The 20,911-nt window shown below is 40.1% G+C and overlaps 1 protein-coding gene across 1 annotated transcript in view; it reads left to right on the top strand.

Moving 5' to 3' along the window:
* Positions 1-20,911, top strand: part of LOC124792692 (structural maintenance of chromosomes protein 3) — a 205,756-nt gene that overhangs the window by 118,061 nt on the left and 66,784 nt on the right. The window contains exons 13-14 of the mRNA XM_047257959.1: positions 7,208-7,307; positions 9,955-10,118. Coding sequence (XP_047113915.1) covers positions 7,208-7,307; positions 9,955-10,118 — 264 coding nt within the window. The remainder of the gene's footprint in view (positions 1-7,207; positions 7,308-9,954; positions 10,119-20,911) is intronic.

Genomic DNA, 20,911 nt, shown 5'->3' with positions numbered 1-20,911 from the left:
GCACCTGTAGGAGAGCCATTGATCGGAGTAGATGGCTTCAAGACGTACGTTTCACAGATGAAACATGTCAGTTTGAACCAATAGAATGGGCATTTTGGCTCTCTCAACAGATGGACCCAGATATTTCAACACAGACAATGATAATCCTACTGCTTTACCTGCTCTGGCTACATTATGGGAAGAAGGATAAGCCATAGGACTGGGAGCAAAACATTTTACTCAATACGTGGTGTGTACTAGAACAGATGCTGATACTTTTACGGTGAAAAAACCTTTAGTTTTTATGGGACACATAGAGGACAAATGTGAAGTTGACTCATTGGGAAAATTGCGTAGTGGATCCACTATTGAGTAAGGCCTTCTGTGTTACTCAGTCTTGAGCTCTTCAGGCATGCGAATGACTGGATGACATAGCAGTGACTATTGCCCCATATAAAACTTAGAATTTGGTGCAAACAGTTATATTCCATAAAGACCTTATATTCTTGGATGGATGAGGAGCTGTGAGGTAATCTTGAATTGTGAGTTGTTTATGTGTTTGATGCGTACAGAAAGTTCCCAGGGATAACTGAGCAGGTGCAGGCTCTTTCCTGTGAGTCTTCGAAGGAAATGTCATCTCAGTAAAAGTTAATGTTATGGTGTACAAGTGTGAAGTGAAACCATATGTCATGCCACCCATGAAGTGTTTCTGATGTTTTCGTTTTGGTAATATGTCATCCTGCTTGGGATCCCTCTCCCCTGAAACTCACACATGAGAGGACCAGCAGCAGCCAAAGGCTGAAGGAGCTGTGGCATGTGGATCTCAAGGCAGCCTGCTCTTCATCCATCCCCATGCTTACAGTGGATAAACCTTCACAAGAACGTCGGCCACCAAAAGTTGCAAAAGAGAAGAAGAAGAAAATTCAGGAGAAGGCTACTCCAGTGAGTCTGGAAGTGCCAGAGTTCCCATTGTCAGATTCTGAACCAATGTTCATTGCTGTTGTCCTGTCTGCACTAGTGACAGGCAATGGCCCTGGGACATGATCAATCTTCCATGGCTCTTCAGACATAATCAGGACACCCTCAGTGTGATGATCTTATGGGACTGTAATGGATATTACTGTCACATGCTGGAACTGCAATAAGTAATTTCTCTCTCATAGTGCAGTGTGTACTGCCCTCCAAGAAACTCATTTCACTGATGACCGTTCCCAAATGTTTCATGGTTATCATGCATCCTGTTGTAATCATACTGTCCCCAGGAGGGCAGCTGGAGGGGTCTGTTAGGTAATTCACATGGATGTAGTCAGTGAGCAGATTCCCCTCCATACCACATTGAGAGCAATACCAGTGCGATCGCAAATTGCTAGGGTAATTGCCATTTGTAACATTCATATAGCTTCAGAAAGGGCACTTACTTCCCTTGAGATGATCACCTTAATCCAACTGTTCCCTCTCTCCCCCATTTTCACCTACTTGATGATTTCAGTGTGCACCACACCCTGTTGGGAAGTAACGCTTTTTCTGGTTGGGGCCTTCTAATTGACCAGCTGTTTCTGATCTCAATATGTGCCTCCTCAGTGATTATACTACGGTCCACTTTAGTGCCACTCATGGCACCTTATTGACTGTCAACATTACAGTCTCTTCTTCCAGTCTCTTGACTTCAATACATTGGTTGCTCCATGGTGATCTTGATGACAGTGTCCACTTCCCGGTGATCACTTTCTTAATACTATTTGATGAACTAATTACTACTATGGGATCTTCAAAGAGTCAACTGGCAGTTATATACCACTGCTATCATCTTCACTCTCCCTTTGTCAGATTGCATCAACGAGGTTTTGGGAGACATCTCCGACACAGTTACCCTTACTGTTGGAACTAATATTCCTCTTCTTACATGCATGGTCTGCTGCTGCCAATCCCGTGGTGGACCAAGGACATTGTAACAGCTATACAGGACCATCATAGAGGCATGAAACATCTCAAATGGCATCATTTATATGTCATCCCCCTCAGTTTTAAGTGACTCTTTGCTAAGGCTCAGTGCCTAATTTAAGTGTAGTAAGAAGTAATGCTGGGAGCACTGCCTCTCCTCCTTGAAGATGTATGCCTCTTCCTGCTGTGTATGGATCAAGCTCTGAAGTCTTTTGGGCCAACAAAGATCAACAACTGTTCTAAATATCCTAGTTACAGTGTGGTTGTTGTACATTTACATTGGTTGTTGCTGAAATCTTTGTGGCAGCTTCAGCATCCTCTTGTTACCTGCCTATGTTTCTAACAAAGAAAGGAGAAGTTGAAGACATCCCTCTACATTTCACCGCCTGCCTCCAACCCCACCCCCTGCAAAGCTGATTTATGTAATGGATCTAGCTCCAGTTCTTGCCTTGTCACACAGTATGGCCCCAGGCCCAAATTCAATTCATAATCAGCTTATCCATACCTGATTGTTACTCAGAGTATACGTCATTGTCCCAGTCTTAAGCCGGGGGAGTGGGGGGTGGTCTTATGACACACCAACCGATTAACCTCACCATCGTGCTCTGCAAACTGCTTGAAAGGATAGTTGCCCGCAGATTATGCTGGGTTTTTGAACCTCAGGGCTTTTTGTCTTTGAATTAGTGTGGTCCCAGAGGGTATGATCCGCAACAGAACATCTGGTTAGGTTTGGAACATCAAGCCAACAGGCTTTTCTAAATACCAGTGCTTCACCGCAGTTTTTCTTTACCTACATAAGGAATAAAATACTGCGGCTTTTAGGGCTCCATACCAATTTTTATTCATCAGTTTTTATCCCACTGGGTGTTCTGGGTTAGAGTTGGTACTTCACTCAGAATGGCATCCCACAGAGCTCCATGCTGAGTGTCTCACACCTTATCATCATCATCAATGGGCTTGTTATCTCTGTTAGGCCAGTGGTCACCCCTGTGCTGTATTTATGACGTTTGCATGTGGTACAGTTCTCACACTGTAGCCTCAGCTGAATGCCAGCTTCAAGGTGCCATCCAAAGAGCCTCCACTTATATCCTATCCCATGGTTTCCAATTCTCTCCTGCAAAAATGTGGGTATTCCGTTTCTTTCATCATACAGTACCTTGATCCTACCTGACCCAGAGCTCTGCTTTGGTACCCAGCACTTGGACATTGTTTCGCAGTCCTGTTTTTTTGCACCTCCTCTTTGATGAAAAGTTGCCTTTGTCACCTGAAAACTAGCTCATACAGATGCTTTGGTCTTTTATCAGCTTAACTATGTTTGCCTTATGGCTTAGCAGTGCCTTAAGCCTTGAAATTGTTAGATCTAGTCCATCATTGTGATGTTTGACTTACCACTGTTGTCTTCCAGACTAGTCCCATTAACAGTCTCATTTCTAAATTGGGGGCCTTCCCTCTTCAATTTTGACAGTATCAACTGTTGTTCACATCACAATCACTATCCGACAGCTTTCTCATCGTCCAGCTTATTACATTCTTTTTGCATACAAGGGGCATTGACCCCTTAACACCTGCTCTTTAGTGGATTACGGTGGGAATGCATCTACACTATTTGTTCTTGCTACATCAGCTCTGCTGGGACCTCTGCCTAATCCTCTTATAATGCTCTTCTTGTATTTTCCTGCATATGCCTGCATGGTTGGTTCCCAGACCACAAATTAGGATCAATCTATTCAACTTCTGGTAAACCTTGCGGGATGTAAGGTCGTGGTCCATGAAACTCTTCAGCTCCTGACGTTTCGTCCAGTGCTTCGCTGGACATCTTCAGAGGGGTGTTTCTCCTCCGGTGAGTCTTGCCGGCAAGACTCACCGGAGGAGAAACACCCCTCTGAAGATGTCCAGCGAAGCACTGGACGAAACGTCAGGAGCTGAAGAGTTTCATGGACCACGACCTTACATCCCGCAAGGTTTACCAGAAGACATGTCATCCGGTCGTGAAAGCCTTCATACTATAATCTATTCAACCATCCAAAAATTTCAGCCACCCCCCCCCCCCCCCTTACCTTTCAGTGACTGGTCCTTTCAGTTCTCCAAGGATATCAGGGTGTTACTGTCATTTACATTTTCATGGCTCAAAAACCATGAATAGGGTGGGATAAGCTTTTACATCTACTACCAGTAAGGAACCACATTCATTGCCAGAAACATGCAGTGTTTTTATGGTGGAGCTGATAGCCATTAACAGAGCCCTGCATTTTATTATACACGCCTCCCTTGGCAGTGTTTTATTTTGCCATGACTTAATGAGCAGTCTCCATCCCATTCGTCGCTGTTAACAGCCTTCTGTCTGACATAAGTCGTACTGCCTGCTCTGTTGTCTTTCTCTGGGTCCCAGATAATGTTGGCATCTCAGGGAATGAACTGGTTGACCATTGGGCTAGAGAACAATTATTCACCTCACACTCACTTTTACAATCCCAGGTGAGAGTTTGCAGTTTTTTAAGGCTTCTTCTCACTTATAGGTGGAACAACATATTGTGGACTACTGCGGCCTTTAATAAACTCTACTATTAAGGAGACTACTGCTGCATCTCACTCTCCTGTTCCTTCAGGAAGGAATCCACATCTTATGTGGACTCTGGATTGGTCATACCAAACCAACCGAGAGTTTTACTGTATACAGCAAGACAGCCTAACATTGTGGTTGCAGAGCTTTACATGCACTGGGTCATATCTTACAAGGGAAAGCGACGGCACTGGGATCACAGATTACTTCAAACCTTGTACACTTTTAGTAGGCCATTAAAACAATTCAGTGTGCAAGTAGTAAGATGCCCTTCTCTGGCAATTCCGAAAAAATGCAAGAGAAATTTCATGTTGCTATTACGTAACTGATGTATCTGTGCTTGGTGCTGAATGTTACAGTTTGTGGTAGTCAAGTGGTTATCGTTGGAGCTTCGTAAGATGAACGGGCCCTTAGTGATGGTTCGACTCCCACTCATACTTATTTTTTTAATCTATAATTTTTCATCACTGGTCGTATTATTTAATTTATATGACATTTGAGAGGTAATATAATTTTAACAAAACCATGTCTATTTGCTTGAAGTTTTAGTGAGTTTCTTGTTACCTGACTACTTACTAAGTTTAATTAAATTTAATTATTAGAACAAACATACTTACAACTATCGACAAGTAAATGAAGAAATGCATAGAGTTTTCCTGAAAATGTGTGCCTGTCGTGATTCGAGAAATCCCTTACATAGGCAATCGGGTAAGATAACTGGAACTACTTTGCACCAGGACGCTTCAAGCTGCAGACACAGATGGAGGCCCCATTTGGCAGTTAACCTGCATAACAGTGAGACATTGCTGATGTAGCAAGAACAAGTAGTGTAGATGCAAATTTTTAAATATCACAGAATTTCCACTTGTACTACAAAAATGAAGGTTTGAGCGGGAGTTGAACTGTCTCCTCATATGTGTTCGTCTTATGAAGCTCAAATGATAACCGTATGACCACCATTATCCCTAACATCTGGCACCTGCGCACAGATACATCAGGTACAAAATAGGTGCGTAAAACTTCTCTTGAGATTTTCTACTACTTGCACGTTATGTTGTTTGAATGGCCTACTAAAGGTGCACGAAGTGTGAAGTAAATCCATAATCCTAACATCATGGCCTCCCCTTGTTTGTGAAATGCCTCCTCCTTCTGGCCCTCCATACTAGGCACGCTCTTACGAATTCTTTGCCTCTAGTATTGGCAGAAGATTCAAGGACAGTAAAGTGGTCCTCTGTTTTCTCTGTGAAAGTGGTTTGTACTCTCAGCTATAAGGTTTAAAACTACTTCCATCGTGGGGCAGTTGAAATTGGAGTGTCTTCAGTTGCATGCTGGTTCTCTGAGACCCTTGACCTTACTTCCTTTGCCAACTGCCTCTTTCATCCCTCTTTTACTCTTTTTAATTGCTTTTAGATGCAATTCGCCTCTTTTTCTTCTGCAATCTACTTTCTGGTTTAGGAATAGCACTCTGTTGGATAGTGTATGCTTGTTTAATGCTTTAGTTATTATAATGGATCAGGGGTGGACAGCTTCCATCACAAGCAAAGCCCCAGGGACACCCAACTGTTGCAATATGTGTTGTTCTCCAACTGACTTCCATCATATTTTTAACCTACTCACCTTTACTGTTCTTATGTGACAAGAAGGTTTTCTTTCCTCTGTAACTGTATTTGCCCTTAAGGGGGTTGGCGAGGATTGGATGCGGGTGGGCTTTCTTCTGCTGTGGAGGAGCCCTGGGAGACCCTTCATCTGGTCTGACCTATGTACCAGCCCGATCCAAATACATCTCCATCATTTGTTTGTGAGCTCTGGCGTCAGTATCGTTTTCAATGCCTTGTTTTATCACATTAACTCCAGATGGAGTACCCCTGGTCCGAAGGACGGATGACCTCACTTTTAAGTCCTTTAACCCCAAAGCAGTCAACCACTACCACATCCAAACGAAATATCATAACTTTCTTAGTTCTGAGTTTATATTATCATTCACAGGGCATAAATATCTGATTTTTCTTGGCAGTAAAAAAATGGTTTTAATTCACTGCTTGTTTGTGTTTTGTCCTATTTTATTGTGTATTACTTCATAGAATAGAAATAATACCTTGGTTTAAATGTGCGTATTTATTACATCACATTAAAATTGGGTATGTTTAAACAGACCAACACCAGCTTCAGTGTCTCTAACTGTAATGATGTCACTCAGGTGTAGCTATCAGTGAAGTTGGCAGTGTTTTATCGTGATAAAATCAAAGATAAATGATGCAGGTGTTAATGGTGTGTGTGCAATGGTTTATTTCTGATCAGCGAATGTCTTTATCTTTGACTCAGGTGTAGGTATCAGTGAAGTCGGCAGTGTTTTATTGTGATAAAATCAAAGATAAATGATGCAGGTGTTAATGGTGTGTGTGCAATGGTTTATTTCTGATTAGCAAATATCTTTATCTGCTAATATTTTGGCTGTATGTACAATTATATTCAGCAAGGCCATGTTTTGGGTAATGTGATGCCCATTGGGGTACCGAGCAGTGAAGGTCAGTTTATTCACTTTGAGGAGTCAAGCTAAAGTTGAGGAAAATGAAAGCTGCTGTATATTGAAATCTGAACTGGGTTTAGATTTTCCACAAATATAATTTTACTTTTCTAAAACAGTAGTCTCAAATTTGCCAGTGGAATATTGGCAGTATAGTGTTATTCAGATGTACTCTTTGTAATAATACACTTTCTGATTTTTAGTGAATTATGGAGGAAAGAAAATGCATTGCAGCAGACACTGACGTCCCTAAAAGAGGATTTAGCAAAAGCTGATCAGTCCCTTCGTTCCATGGCTGGGAAGGTAAACAGATTTTTAATTTCTAATGAACTGAAAATATGAATTCTAAGTAAAAGTATAATTTCCATGAATACATTGAAAAGCTGTGTCATTAAATTCTGAAGTGTTGGTAGCCGTGATGTACCAGCACACGAAAGATATAAAAAGATTATTGTTGTTCCCAAAATAAAACTATCTTTTTTAATTCCAAGACTGCATGTTTTTCAATTTTCGTCCAGGAAAATATGTACTTGTGGGAAAACGGTTTAATAAATTCATAAGGAGTGTTTTCTTTCAACACCATGAGTCCATAAGTAGAATATACATTGTTGAGTCTCTTATTATGACCATCTCCCATTATTTTTATTTAGTCTGTGCATCTCATAATGTACAGATTTACAAGATATAGGACAACTAGACTATTTATATTGGGAACAAAACACAAATATAAAAAGAAATTATATGCATACTTAACCACTATGTACGTAGTGTTTTTAGAACTTTTTTCCCCTGAAGAACAAAATTTTGTGTGTTAGATGGAGTGTTTTCGAACTTTTTTCTCCTTCAGAACAAAACTTTGTATGTTAGAGGATAAGATTATTGGTTGATCATACTGGTACTTTGTATCTGTCGTGGTTTCACTGTAGTGTACTATCAATCCAAAAAATTCTCTCTTACTCATTGCATTTCTCAACAGTTTGTTCTTATGCAGTTAGAACATGAGCCTATCAGTTGTTTAATTAATCTTGTATTTCAGTTGCAGAGCTGAGTCACATTGAAAGAGCAAATAATGTTGGAAAAGTGTTGAGGTTGTCTAATTGAAGCTCATTGTTCGAAAGGAACAGCCTTTTTGGAGCCTTGTTGGACTCCACAGCTTATCAGGGCTCTGTCAGAGTAAATATTTTCAGTTTCTGAGCTTGTGATGTCTGTCATTTACTTTCAGTTCCTGGGATATGGTTGAAATGATGAATTTGCTGTAATTCTGTTGCTGTATGTTTCTAGCTTCTGAATCGACAGGGAGTTCGAAATAAAAAGCCATTCTTAAATCAATGAAAAATCCAAAATAAAATTCCTTTTGATTGATGCATTTAAAAATTTGGTCAGTGAAATTGAAGAGGACTGCATTAACAATTCTGTTTTCATGAAACCCAAACTAGTGTTCGGGCAGTGATTTCGTTTTACTAAGAAATTCTGTTATTTGAGTGTACATGACTTCCTCAGTTATGGAACAATCTCCAGGCGCTAGAGACAGTGGCCGTGTGTGTGTGTGTGTGTGTGTGTGTGTGTGTGTGTGTGTGTGTGTGAGAGAGAGAGAGAGAGAGAGAGAGAGAGAGAGAGAGAGAGAGAGCGAGTTGTGATTGTGTGAATGTGTATGTATTTCTGTTCCAAAAAAGTACTTTTTGGTCTGAAAGCTCAAGTGTTTTGCAGTCTTTTTCATTGTGCCTATCTGGGGGTCAGCCCCTCCACAATGTAATGAATAGTAGTCTATTGTTATCATGCTTTTTCAGTTATCTTGGATATAGCTGGGAGTATGGAACTGAGTATAGAAATATGACAATAACAATATTAAGAAAAGACTAGATTGCTACTCACAATATAGTGGAGATGTTGAGTCACAGACAGGCACAAGAAAAAGGCTTCTAACCAGAACTTCACCGTCCCCCACCTCTACCCTGCGTTCCTCCCCTTCCCCGCCCAGCCTCTACCCACACCACCCACGTTGCTTCTCCTATCATATACTGTTGCTCACAGTCTGGTTTCAGTGAGCAGAGACAGTTGTCATGTGTGAGTGAGTTGTGTTCGCATAAATGTGTGCGTGTGTGTGTTTTTGTCAATTTCAACTTCATCAGGATCAAAGATGGATGCACCATGGTTACTCACAATGATTTACTGACTTTCTCTTTTGAGAAGTCTTTGTTGCTACTCAGGTAAATTGTGTTCCTTCTTTATATCAATGAATGGAAGACTTATAGAATACCTGTAATTCCCTGTGCATATCTACTTAGCTATTTGCTTGTGCACAACTGTCAACATACGAATTTGAGATATTACATGTGGGATTGCAACAAATGGGACACAGTAATACATATGATTGTGAACAGAGTAACCATATGTTAAACTTTGATATTCATGAAGTTTCATTCTTAAGCAGGATTAACTGAAAAAACACCTGAAAGTGTCCATATTTATTATATAATCTTGAATAAGTAAAATAGTAATTATCTGAAATTAATTATGTTTTTAAGCATTTCACTATTTAACAGGTTTTTTTCATTCCTCTTTAAAATTTAACTTCTGACCAGTAATTTAATAAGTTCGCAGTCAGTTACTGAATCTTCCGTGGAACATTTCGTATCAAGTAGGTGTAGTATTCAGTGTATTCTGTTCATAAACTAAACTAATTTCATTACTGCTGAATGTATTCAATATGTGCAATCTATTGTTGCTGTATTCTGTATTTCTATTTCCACCAAGCATCAGCATCATATATCAGAAAAACATGCAAAAAAATCAATAGCAGCTAGGTCTATAATCTTTATCCTTTTCAGTTAATTATTACATAAATAATGTATATTGATTTTTAAATGTCGTGTTTGTTTAATACTAAGCTATATGATATAAGGTACAGCGCTATGCAGTAATTTAATTTTGGATGTGTACATTGTTCCAGCCAATTTTAAATGGACGGGACAGTGTCAGAAAAGTCTTGGAAACATTCAGAGAACGTGGTGGCAGCTTTGCAGAAATAGCTAACTGTTATTATGGGCCTGTCATTGAAAATTTTGATTGTGAAAAGAGTATTTATACTGCTGTAGAAGTGACAGCAGGCAACAGGTAAATATATGTAATTTTCCTCTCAACAACATATTTTAATACTCATTCTAAGTGCTAAAGACTAATCTAGTATTCAAATGCAGCGAGATCTTCAGCCTACAGAACACAGAGGAATGGAAGAACTCGTCATAGCAACATGCCTGTAAATTTCAAACTTTGTGGCCTTAAAGCCAACAGGAAATACAAATATCCCTCATCATTGTCTCTCTTTACACATGTGAAGAGGGCTTTGATTGCAGTCATAATACTGCACATATTGCCTTCATTTTCTTATATGAAAAGAAGTATCTTGTTTGATAAATACTCGTAGATTCGAAAGTTATCAAGGTAGTTTTAATATAAGCCACAGGTACATCAGCGAGGAGAGAAGTGGGGAAGTGCAATGGAAAAGGAACTAAAGAAGGTTGCAGATGAGTTTCTTTCTGCAGTGTTACTTCTGCAGGAGAACATTTAAACACCAAGATGCGAACAAATATGTAGAACAGTTCTACATTTTGAACACCAGGAAATCCGGGATGCAATGTAACAATATTATGAAGAGGATACCTGTTACTCACAATATAGCGAAGATGCTGCGTCGCAGGTAGCCACAACAAAAAGACAGTCACAAAATAAAATTTCGGCCAACAAGGCTTTTGTCAAACACACACACACACACACACACACACACACACACACACACACACACACACACAACTCCCACACACATGACCACAGTCTCTGGCAGCTGAAACCACACTACAAGGAGCAGTGAATAATGGGAGAGGCATCTAGATGGGGTATGGGGGAGGGAGGGGCGATGACAGGGTAGGATGAGGCACAGTGAAGTGCTGCTGGGAAGTGTCCAGGGACGAGGTGGAGAGAGAGTAGGACCGACTCATGGGGATAACACATTAGACCTTTTGGTGACAAACAGACCCGAACTATTTGAAACGGTTAACGCAGAACAGGGAATCGGTGATCATAAAGCGGTTACAGCATCAGTGATTTCAGCGGTGAATAGAAATATTAAAAAAGGTAGAAAGATTTTTCTGTTTAGCAAAAGTGACATAAAACAAATTTCAGAGTACTTGATGGCTCAACACAAAAGTTTTATCTCTAGTACAGATAGTGTTGAGGATCAGTGGACAAAGTTCAAAACCATCGTACAATATGCATTAGATGAGTATGTGCCAAGCAAGATTGTAAGATGTGGAAAAGAGCCACCGTGGGACAATAACTGCTACGGAAGCAAAGGGAACTTCACAGCAAACATAAACATAGCCAAAGCCTTGCAGACAAACAAAAATTACATGAAGCGAAATGTAGTGTGAGGGGGGGCTATGCGAAAGGCGTTCAACAAATTCGAAAGTAAAGTTCTGTGTACTGACTTCGCAGAAAATCCTAAGAAATTTTGCTCTCACGCCAAAGCGGTAGGTGGAACAAAACAAAATGTCCACACACTCTGTGACCAAAATGGTACTGAAACAGAGGATGACAGACTAAAGACCGAAATACTAAATGTCTTTTTCCAAAGCTGTTTCACAGAGGAAGACTGCACTGTAGTTCCTTCTGTAGATTGTCGCACAGATGACAAAATGGTAGATATCGAAATAGATGACAGAGGGATAGAAAAACAATTAAAATCTCTCAAAAGAGAAAATGCCCCTGGACCTGATGGATACCAGTTTGATACCCCCCTTCTTGCAGCAGTGTACCATAGGTCTCTAGAAGAGTGTAGCCTTCCAAGAGAGTGGAAAAGGGCACAGGTCATCCCCGTTTTCAAGAAGGGACGTTGAACAGATGTGCAGAACTATAGACCTATATCTCTAGTGTCGATCAGTTGTAGAATTTTGAAACACGTATTATGTTCAAGTATAATGACTTTTTTGGAGACTGGAAATGTACTCTGTAGGAATCAGCATGAATTTCGAAAAAGACAGTCGTGTGAAATGTAACTCGCTTTATTCATCCATGAGACTTAGAGGGCCATAGACACGGGTTCCCAGGTAGATGCAGTGTTTCTTGACTTCCGCAAGGCATTTAATACAGTTCCCCACAGTCATTTAATAAACAAAGTAAGAGCATATGGACTATCAGACCAATTGTGTGATTGGATTGAAGAGTTCCTAGATAACAGAACACAGCATGTCATTCTCAGTGGACAGAAGTCTTCCGAAGTATGAGTGATTTCAGGTGTGCCGCAGGGGAGTGTCATAGGACCATTGCTATTCACAATATATAAATGACCTTGTGGATAACATCGGAAGTTCACTGAGGCTTTTTGCGGATGATGCTTGCAATACTTCGAGAGGTTGTAACAATGGAAAATTGTACTGAAATGCAGGAGGATCTGCAACGAATTGACGCATGGTGCAGGGAATGGCAATTGAATCTCATTGTAGACAAGTGTAATGTGCTGTGAATACATAGAAAGAAAGATCCTTTATCATTTACCTACAGTATAGCAGGTCAGCAACTGGAAGCAGTTAATTCCATAAATTATCTGGGAGTAGGCATTAGGAGTGATTTAAAATGGAATGACCATATAAAATTACTCGTCGGTAAAGCAGATGCCAGACTGAGATTCATTGGAAGAATCCTAAGGAAATGCAGTCCAAAAACAAAGGAAGTAGGTTACAGTACACTTGTTCGCCCACTGCTTGAATACTGCTCAGCAGTGTGGGATCCGTACCAGACAGGGTTGATAGAAGAGATAGAGAAGATCCAATGGAGAGCAGCGCACTTCGTTACAGGATCATTTAGTAATCGCGAAAGCATTACGGAGATGATGGATAAACTCCAGTGGAAGACTCTGCAAGAGAGATGCTCAGTAGCTCGGTACGGGCTTTTGTTGAAGTTTCAAGAACAGACCTTCGCCGAGGAGTCAAGCAGTATATTGCTCCCTCCTACGTATATCTCGCGAAGAGACCATGAGGATAAAATCAGAGAAATTAGAGCCCACACAGAGGCATACTGACAATCTTTCTTTCCACGAACAATACGAGACTGGAATAGAAGGGAGAAGGTACCCTCCACCACACACCGTCAGGCTGTGTAGTGCTGGAAGGGAACAGGGAAGGGGCTAGATGTGTGAAGACAATTACTAAAGAATGTTGAGGCCAGGAGGCTTACAGGTACGTAGGATATATTGCAGGGAGAGTTCCCATCTGCACAATTCAGAAAAGCTGGTGTTGGTGGGAATGATCCATATGGCACAGGCTGTGAAGAAGTCATTGAAATGAAGAATGTGTTGGGAAGCGTGCTCACCAATAGGGTAGTCCGTTTGTTTCTTGGCCACAGTTTGTTGGTGGCCATTCATGTGAACAGACAGCTTGTTGTCATGACTACGTAGAATGCAGCACAGTGGTTGCAGCTTTGCTTGTAGAGCACATGACTGGTTTTACAGATAGCCCTGCCTTCGATGGGATAGGTGCTGTTTATGACAGGACTGGAGTAGGCGGTGGTGGTGGTGGTAGGAGGACTTATGGCACAGGTCTTGGATTTAGATCTTCCCTGTTCCTATTCCAGCACCACACAGCTCTCTATTCCACCAAAGCACCCATCATTTTACTTCTCTCCTTTTCCGCTACCCCCTCCACCTCTCCCCTGCCCTCCATCTACCTCCCGACTACATCTAGTTGCCCTACTCTTTCCCCCTTCATCCCTGCATGCTCTCCAGCAGCACTTCACTGTCCCCCACCCCTACCATGCTATACCCCCCCTCCCTGCCCCAGTCACCTGCTTATCCCTCCCAGTTGCTTCTTTCACCATGGCACTGTTGCTGCTCCTAGTGTGGCTTCAGCTGCCAGACTCTGTGATCGTGTGTGTGTGTGTGTGTGTGTGTGTGTGTGTGTGTGTGTGTGTGTGTGTGTGTTGCATTTGCGTGAGTGTGTGTGCATGCGTGCATGTCTGTCATCTATGTTTGGCAAAGGCCTTGTCGGCTGAAAGCTAATTTTGTGACAGTTTTTTTGTTGTGTCTATCTGTGACTCAGCATCTCCGCTATATGGTGAGTAGCAAGTTCTACATTTTGGTTGGCTACTGTTGCAGCTTCTAATATTTTTAATGCATTGATTTGTAAATAAATGTTTCAGACCAATAAATTGTGAACTTTCAGTTTAGTTATTAAATTGTGTCGTATTTTATTTTATTGATCCAAGAAATCACAATATTGTGCAATTTGTACATATGATATCGGAAAAGTCAGTTATACATTTTTACAAGTAATTTAGTATGCTACAAGAAAGTCGTAAAAGAAGGTTCTCAATTGAGCTGTGAGCCAGGAGTGCACGTGCTTCTTTCACTGCTTCATCCGAGGCAAATCGACAATCCCTTAATGCCTTTTTGAGTGGACCAAATAAGTGATAGTCAGAAGTGGCAAGATCGGGACTATATGGAGGATGATCCATTACTTAAAATTTGAGTTCCCGGAGTGTTTCAGCAGTGTGAGCAGCAGTATGCAGACGGGCATTGTCGTGCAACAACACTACACCTTTTGACAGCAATCCTCGGTGTTTGCTTCGAATTGCAGGCTTTAGCCTGGCATTAAGCATCTCACTGTAACGGTACGCTGTTTATTGTTGTGCCCCTTTCCTCATAATGTTCCAGTACTGGACCTTGTGCATCCCAAAAAACCATGAGCATCAGTTTTCCTGCAGACAGTTGGGTCTTGAACTTTTTCTGGCGTGGCGAATTTCGATGTTTCCATTCCATACTCTGCTGTTGACTCTCTGGCTCGTAACGGTGGATCCATGTTTTGTCACCAGTAATGATCCTGTCTAGGGAGTTGTCCCCTTCATTACCATAGCAATCCAAATGTTTTTTGCAGATTTCCAATTGTGTTTGTTTATGCATCTGTGTAAATTGTTTTGGGACTCATCTTGCACAAACTTTATGAAACCGAAGTCTGCTGTGGTGATTTCATAGACAGAACCATGACTAATTTTCAGACAATATGCCAAATTCGTCAGTAGTAAATTGTGTTGTCTAAGAGAATCATTTCATGTGAATGCTCAATGATTTCTTCATTTGTGGCAGTAAATGGTCGTCCGGCTCCTTCATCATGCGTAACACTTATGTGACCATTTCGGAATTTTTCAATCCATTTGTAGACACTCCGTTATGGCAAAACACTGTTCCCATACTGTACCGAAAGTCTTCGATGAATTTTTGCCCCTGATATGCCTTCTGACCACAAAAAATGGATCATTGAACGTTGCTCTTCTTTGGTGCAAATAGCCAGCGGAGCATCCATGATAAGCAGCACAGCAGGGATAACTGAACTAACCTAGCAGCTTGAAAATTGCAAAGATATAACAACAAATAAACAAAGCATGCATCGTCAACATAAAACGACAGTACTACCACCATAAACAAATATATAACTAAATTGTGGATAATAATTCACTTAACCCTTGTACTTCCACTAGTTGTTTGTTTTTACCATAAGATGAAATAATATGTAGTACAATGAAACATTATGAGAGCATACTGCAAGCAGTAACAGGAATAAATATACAAATGCAGTTACCTACATTGGGAAATCATAATCAGCATACAGTTATTCAGGCATGAGTAAACATTGTTATGAAGTTAGTTAATATTTATAACTTTTCTTGAAAAAAAATAATGTTTAAAAGTTTTCCTACAATTGAATTTTTAAAAATTGATAAGGTATCACGAACGTAGTCAGGAAATGTATGTATGTGACCGTAGTCTGTGATACACTTGTCATGAGTCAACGATTTGAACATGGTCATGTGGCAACAGGCTCTGGCTGGTAGGCCATGAGCTTGGCCAGTGTAAGTCCCGAAGTGTATTACTTGTTTGGTAAATGGAGCTCTGATTGAGAGACTGCATAGTGGTCAATGTTGAGTGCATATAACAGTGAACTTCTGATGGTGACTGAATGGTGAGGGGCTGGGTGGAATCCTATAAAGCTGTGCATTGGAAGAATACCTGGAAAGTGTGGTGGTAGCATGTGACTAGCAGAGGCATGATAGTACTGGCAATAGCAGCACTGCAAATGGTGAGCATACTGCCACCTGGTACTGTGGCATTCGTTGGGATGTGATCTCCATTTTTGCATTCCTGGCATACTTGAAAGGCAGCAACCAGCAGTACATCACTGTGTGTTTGGTGGTTGGGCTGTAGGTGCAGCATGCCTCTTTCCTGAGGAGGAGGTGACGGAGCTGTCTCTCTGCATGATGGGTGGCTGTGATGTAGGTGACAACTGGAGATACCACTGAAAGTGCTTGGCTTTTCTGTTCCTTAACTTTCATTGGGAAAATTATTGTACATCGCATCCCAACAATAACAAACTTCTCTGATAACAAGTTGTTCCATACTCAGTCACATATAGGTCAGCCGACTGCCAAGTTTCATAGCTATGTATGTATTCTTTGTTCAATACATAGCTCTTAACAGATTATACGTCTAAAATGTGTGCAGACAGTAGAGTCATAATAGGAAGTCTCCTGAAATAGTCTGCACATCTTGTTTTGTCTCACATTGCAAATTATATGAACTGCCTTTTTTTGCATCCTGAAGATAGCTCTGGTGCAGGGTGAGTTTCACAAGAAGTTGATTATATGTTTAATATGGAGTGAAAGTAAGTTGGTGACTAATTTGCTGAGTACCCTTAGAACTTAATGTGTAGTTGACAGCGTCTTTCACGTAGAATTTACATGATGATTAAGATTTTTTTCATGCCATTTACCGAGAAACTTAACAATACGTGCTTTAGATTGCTTTTAGTTGTTTAGAAATATTATGGGAATTTCTTGTTTTGAAGACGAGAGGCTTTAACTGATGGACTTCTTTTTTGTACTTTTACCTCATGATTGTTTTCATTGAACTATTCACTCAGTGGTGACATAAATGGCTTAACCTTTTGACCATAGCCAACTTTGTCAGTGCCTGTTACCAGAATACTTGCAACATCAGCAGATAGTGTAGTATAACCTGAAGTAAGCTTTGTCTTTCTGTCATCACCATATAGCCGAAACAATACAGAACTCAGGATTGGTCTTACATGTATAGTATCTAATTGGCATTGTCTTAAAGAAATGCTTAGTACACTAGTGAATGTTAGTAATTTTTTCAATTTTTTTGTGCTCAGTTTGACAGATATGATTCTAACCATAGGTTTGCATTACCATTCACACTGTTATCAGCAATCTTTCTTAGGGTAATGTGTGATCAATAACTTCAAAACCTTTGAGAGATCCGAAAATTTCCAGCAGCGATTTCCTCATTATCTAATGATTTAAGATTTAGTTAGATATTCATTTATTAGTGTAATTGTTATTTTTGCTTTCCTAAATCCATGCACATGCTTTGATATTAAAGAATATCTGCTAATAAAACATACCAATCTAATGTAAAACAATTTCTCAAGTATTTTTGAAAAGTGCTGAGTTGGGCTACTGGCCTATAAATTAATTAGCCATGTCATTTTCTACTCCTTCTTTGTGGGGTGGAGTAATGTTAGCAACTTTTAGGTCAGGAAAGACCCCCATTACAGAAGGATGCATTAATTATAAGAGTCGGTGATTGTTAGGGACCAGAAAATGTAGCATCCATCTATATCTTGTGAATTTGCACGTTTTTTTATTGTTTGTAAGTGATAGACACACAGATTTAAATGGTTATCATGCTCTATGCATGACGGCAAAGCCTGAAATTGACTGTTTAAAAGTAAGTGGTGGTTGGGGAATGTTTTTACTGGAACATGTGGTTTTGCAAAAACTTCAGCAATTTTTCTGTGAAATGGCCTTCGCTTTCTTCTCTGGGTTGTTCTGTTGAGGAGCACCAGCATTTTCCTTGCCAGTGAACTGAGTGCATCTCTGAGCTAAGGTGTTTCTCAACATTATTTATAGTTTCCTTCCCAATTCGATAATTACAAAATCTGTAGAATGTTAATTTTGACATTTCGTGGGCATCCATGGCCGTGCTGTCCATACTTGCCAGCACTACAGATAGAACCAACAAGGCAGTTAGTGTAAAAATAGGTCCGAAAATAACTCTACTTGCATGTTATGGGAAGAATATCGCCACAGTCAAAATACACTGACAGGTTTTGTTTTCTGTAACTATAGTGTAGAGTGTGGCCACTTCGCCGTGAGTGTAAACAAAGTAGAATTTCGACCACCGGAGGAGAGAGGGGAGCAGTGTGAGGAACAAAACCTGCTTCCTTCTGGCAGGGTAACAGCCTACACGTGTTTTCTCCTCTTCTTCGAAAGCAGAACTGACACATTGCCACAGGCAGGGCCAATTCCTTCTGGTGTTGTGAGACTCATAATTGAAGTCCATGATAGGCCAGGATTAGTCTTTTCACTCTTTTCAAAATAAGAAAAGAAAACAATAAGCAAGGGAATTGCTACTAAGCAGTTGCTTGCTGAGGTTGGCAGAGAGTTGTATACAAGGTAATTCATGCCTGACCTCTAGCAGTATTTGATGCAACTTCAGATCACCCACCACCTAAAACTGCTACATTAAAAGTTTCCTATCTGTATCAACCTTTGATCTTTAGCTAACAGAAAAATGTACGCAATGCTTTGTCCTAAGATGCTAGCTCCCACAGCTGAGTACTACAGTGCATTACACAGTTTGTATCTTATACAGACCATTCTGCCACCCACAGTAGGTGTGACACCAGAGAAATGATTGCATTAATATGTTGTTGCATTCCTGCACTTTTTATTTTGCAGACATATTCTTCTGCACATTATCATTCCAAATAGAACTTTGCAGATGATGTGCAATGCCAGCACCCGAAAATTGGTTACATTTTCGATGTTTATATGCAGAAAACACAGGTATTTCAAACTGTGTTTGATAAATAGCTCATCCAGATATAATTCACTGTGAAAAACCATCTGTTAGGTAATTTCACATTTTGATGAGAAATCACATCTGTATTCACATTTATTGCAAAACTGAATTTTTCAGCTCCCTAGTGATTGTGCAGTGCATTCACCAAATTAATTTAAAGTAAATCTATAGAGGTCTGGTGCATGGTGGACAGAAAAAATTTAATACAAAACAGTTGATATTGTTGTTGCCAATGGAGTTTTTATTTTTTAGTATGTTTTATGACTGTGTTCACTTTGGTGTTGAGGCTTTGTGGAGAAACATTGATGCTTTTAAGGCTTCTACATATGTTGGATTTGAAGTTCTGGTTCTATGGCAGATTTTGTTTACAAGGTTCATCACTATACCAAAATATTATTAAAAAGTTTACCATTTTCTGTGGCTCTGATGTCAAAAAATAATTGAAAACCAGTTTTAAAGTTTTGTTTGTACATATTGCTTGTTATTACTTTCATTTTTACAACTTTCCAAATGGCTTTCATTTTATTGTTGTATTATTTTTATTAAATTATCATTATATAATTTCTTTGCTTGTTGAATTACTCTTTTTAGGCTACAGAATAGTACTTACACATTTCATGTTGAAGTGTTTAGGTTGGCTTGGCCTGTGTGATGGTTTGTTATACTTCACCTCATGCACCAGACACTTAACCTGAACTGAACACTCCTTTTATATACAATGAATGTTGCTTACTTATTGTTCGGTTTATGTTTAATATTATTACTTAGGGTCCAGCAAGTCTGCGTCCTGAGTTCTTGTGCCTTCTTCCCCCAACTTGGTTCATACTTTGCCTACTTACAGGCTGCAGATAAAGGAGTTGAAAAAATTAACTTCTCGTTCTCCTTCACTCCACCACATAAATAAGAATTGAGATTCAATTTACCTTCTTATATTATTCTTAAAATTACCACTCAACTCAATACATGACAAATGAGGACAGCTACCAACTTGTATACTGCCTCTCTGTGCTATGTACATGACAGATCTAATATGAACTTGATAATTAACAATTAAAATACATTTATTATCTTTGACATTTCACGTTCTTAGATTTCATGGAGCCTTTTCTTCTGCACTGGCCACTCCATAGAATTCCTATCTACACCTCAGCAGGTAGTGTCGTCTGACTGCTACCCACTTCCATACAGTCCCTAATTGGTAGCTCTGGTATCAGCACCTGCAGTTTAAAACACCTCCCAACAGTGGAATGCTCCCCACTTATCCACTCCTCTCTGTCACAAACATCTTTTTTCTGACATGTATTTAAGGACATGATACCTAACTGGTAGAAGCCGACCTTGGGGAAGACCAATTTTGGTTCTGTAGAAATGTTGGAACACAGGAGGCAGTACTGACCCTGTGACTTAGAAAATAGATTAAGGAAAGGCGAACCTACGTTTCTAGCATTTGTAGACTTAGAGAAAGCTTTCGACAATGTTGACTGGAATACTCTTTCAAATTCTGAAGGTGGCAGAGGTAAAATACAGGGAGCAATAGGCTATTTACAATTTATATGCGATTTCAGTCTTTCTGAGCGTATTCCGCTGATGAATTCTTCTCAGGTTATCGGCCGAGTGGTGGCATCATCTTGTCGGAACATTTCAATAAGTTTTGTACCCATCATCTTCTGGTGAAGTCAATTTACAATTGGTACAGAAACCAGATGGCAGTTATAAAGAGTCGAGGGGCATGAAAGGAAAGCAGTGGTTGGGAAGAGAGTGAGACAGGGCTGTAGCCGATGTTATTCAATCTATATATTGAGCAAGCAGTAAAGGAAACAAAAGAAAAATTCGGAGTAGGAATTAAAATCCATGGAGAAGAAATAAAAACTTTGAGGTTTGCCGATGACAGTGTAATTCTGTCAGAGACAGCAAAGGACCTGGAAGAGCAGCTGAACGGAATGGACAGTGTGTTGAAAGGAGGATATAAGATGAACAT

The sequence above is a fragment of the Schistocerca piceifrons genome, chromosome 1, assembly GCF_021461385.2.
Source record: "Schistocerca piceifrons isolate TAMUIC-IGC-003096 chromosome 1, iqSchPice1.1, whole genome shotgun sequence".
Taxonomy (NCBI): Eukaryota; Metazoa; Arthropoda; class Insecta; order Orthoptera; family Acrididae; genus Schistocerca; species Schistocerca piceifrons.
This window is presented reverse-complemented; position numbering and strand designations above follow the sequence as displayed.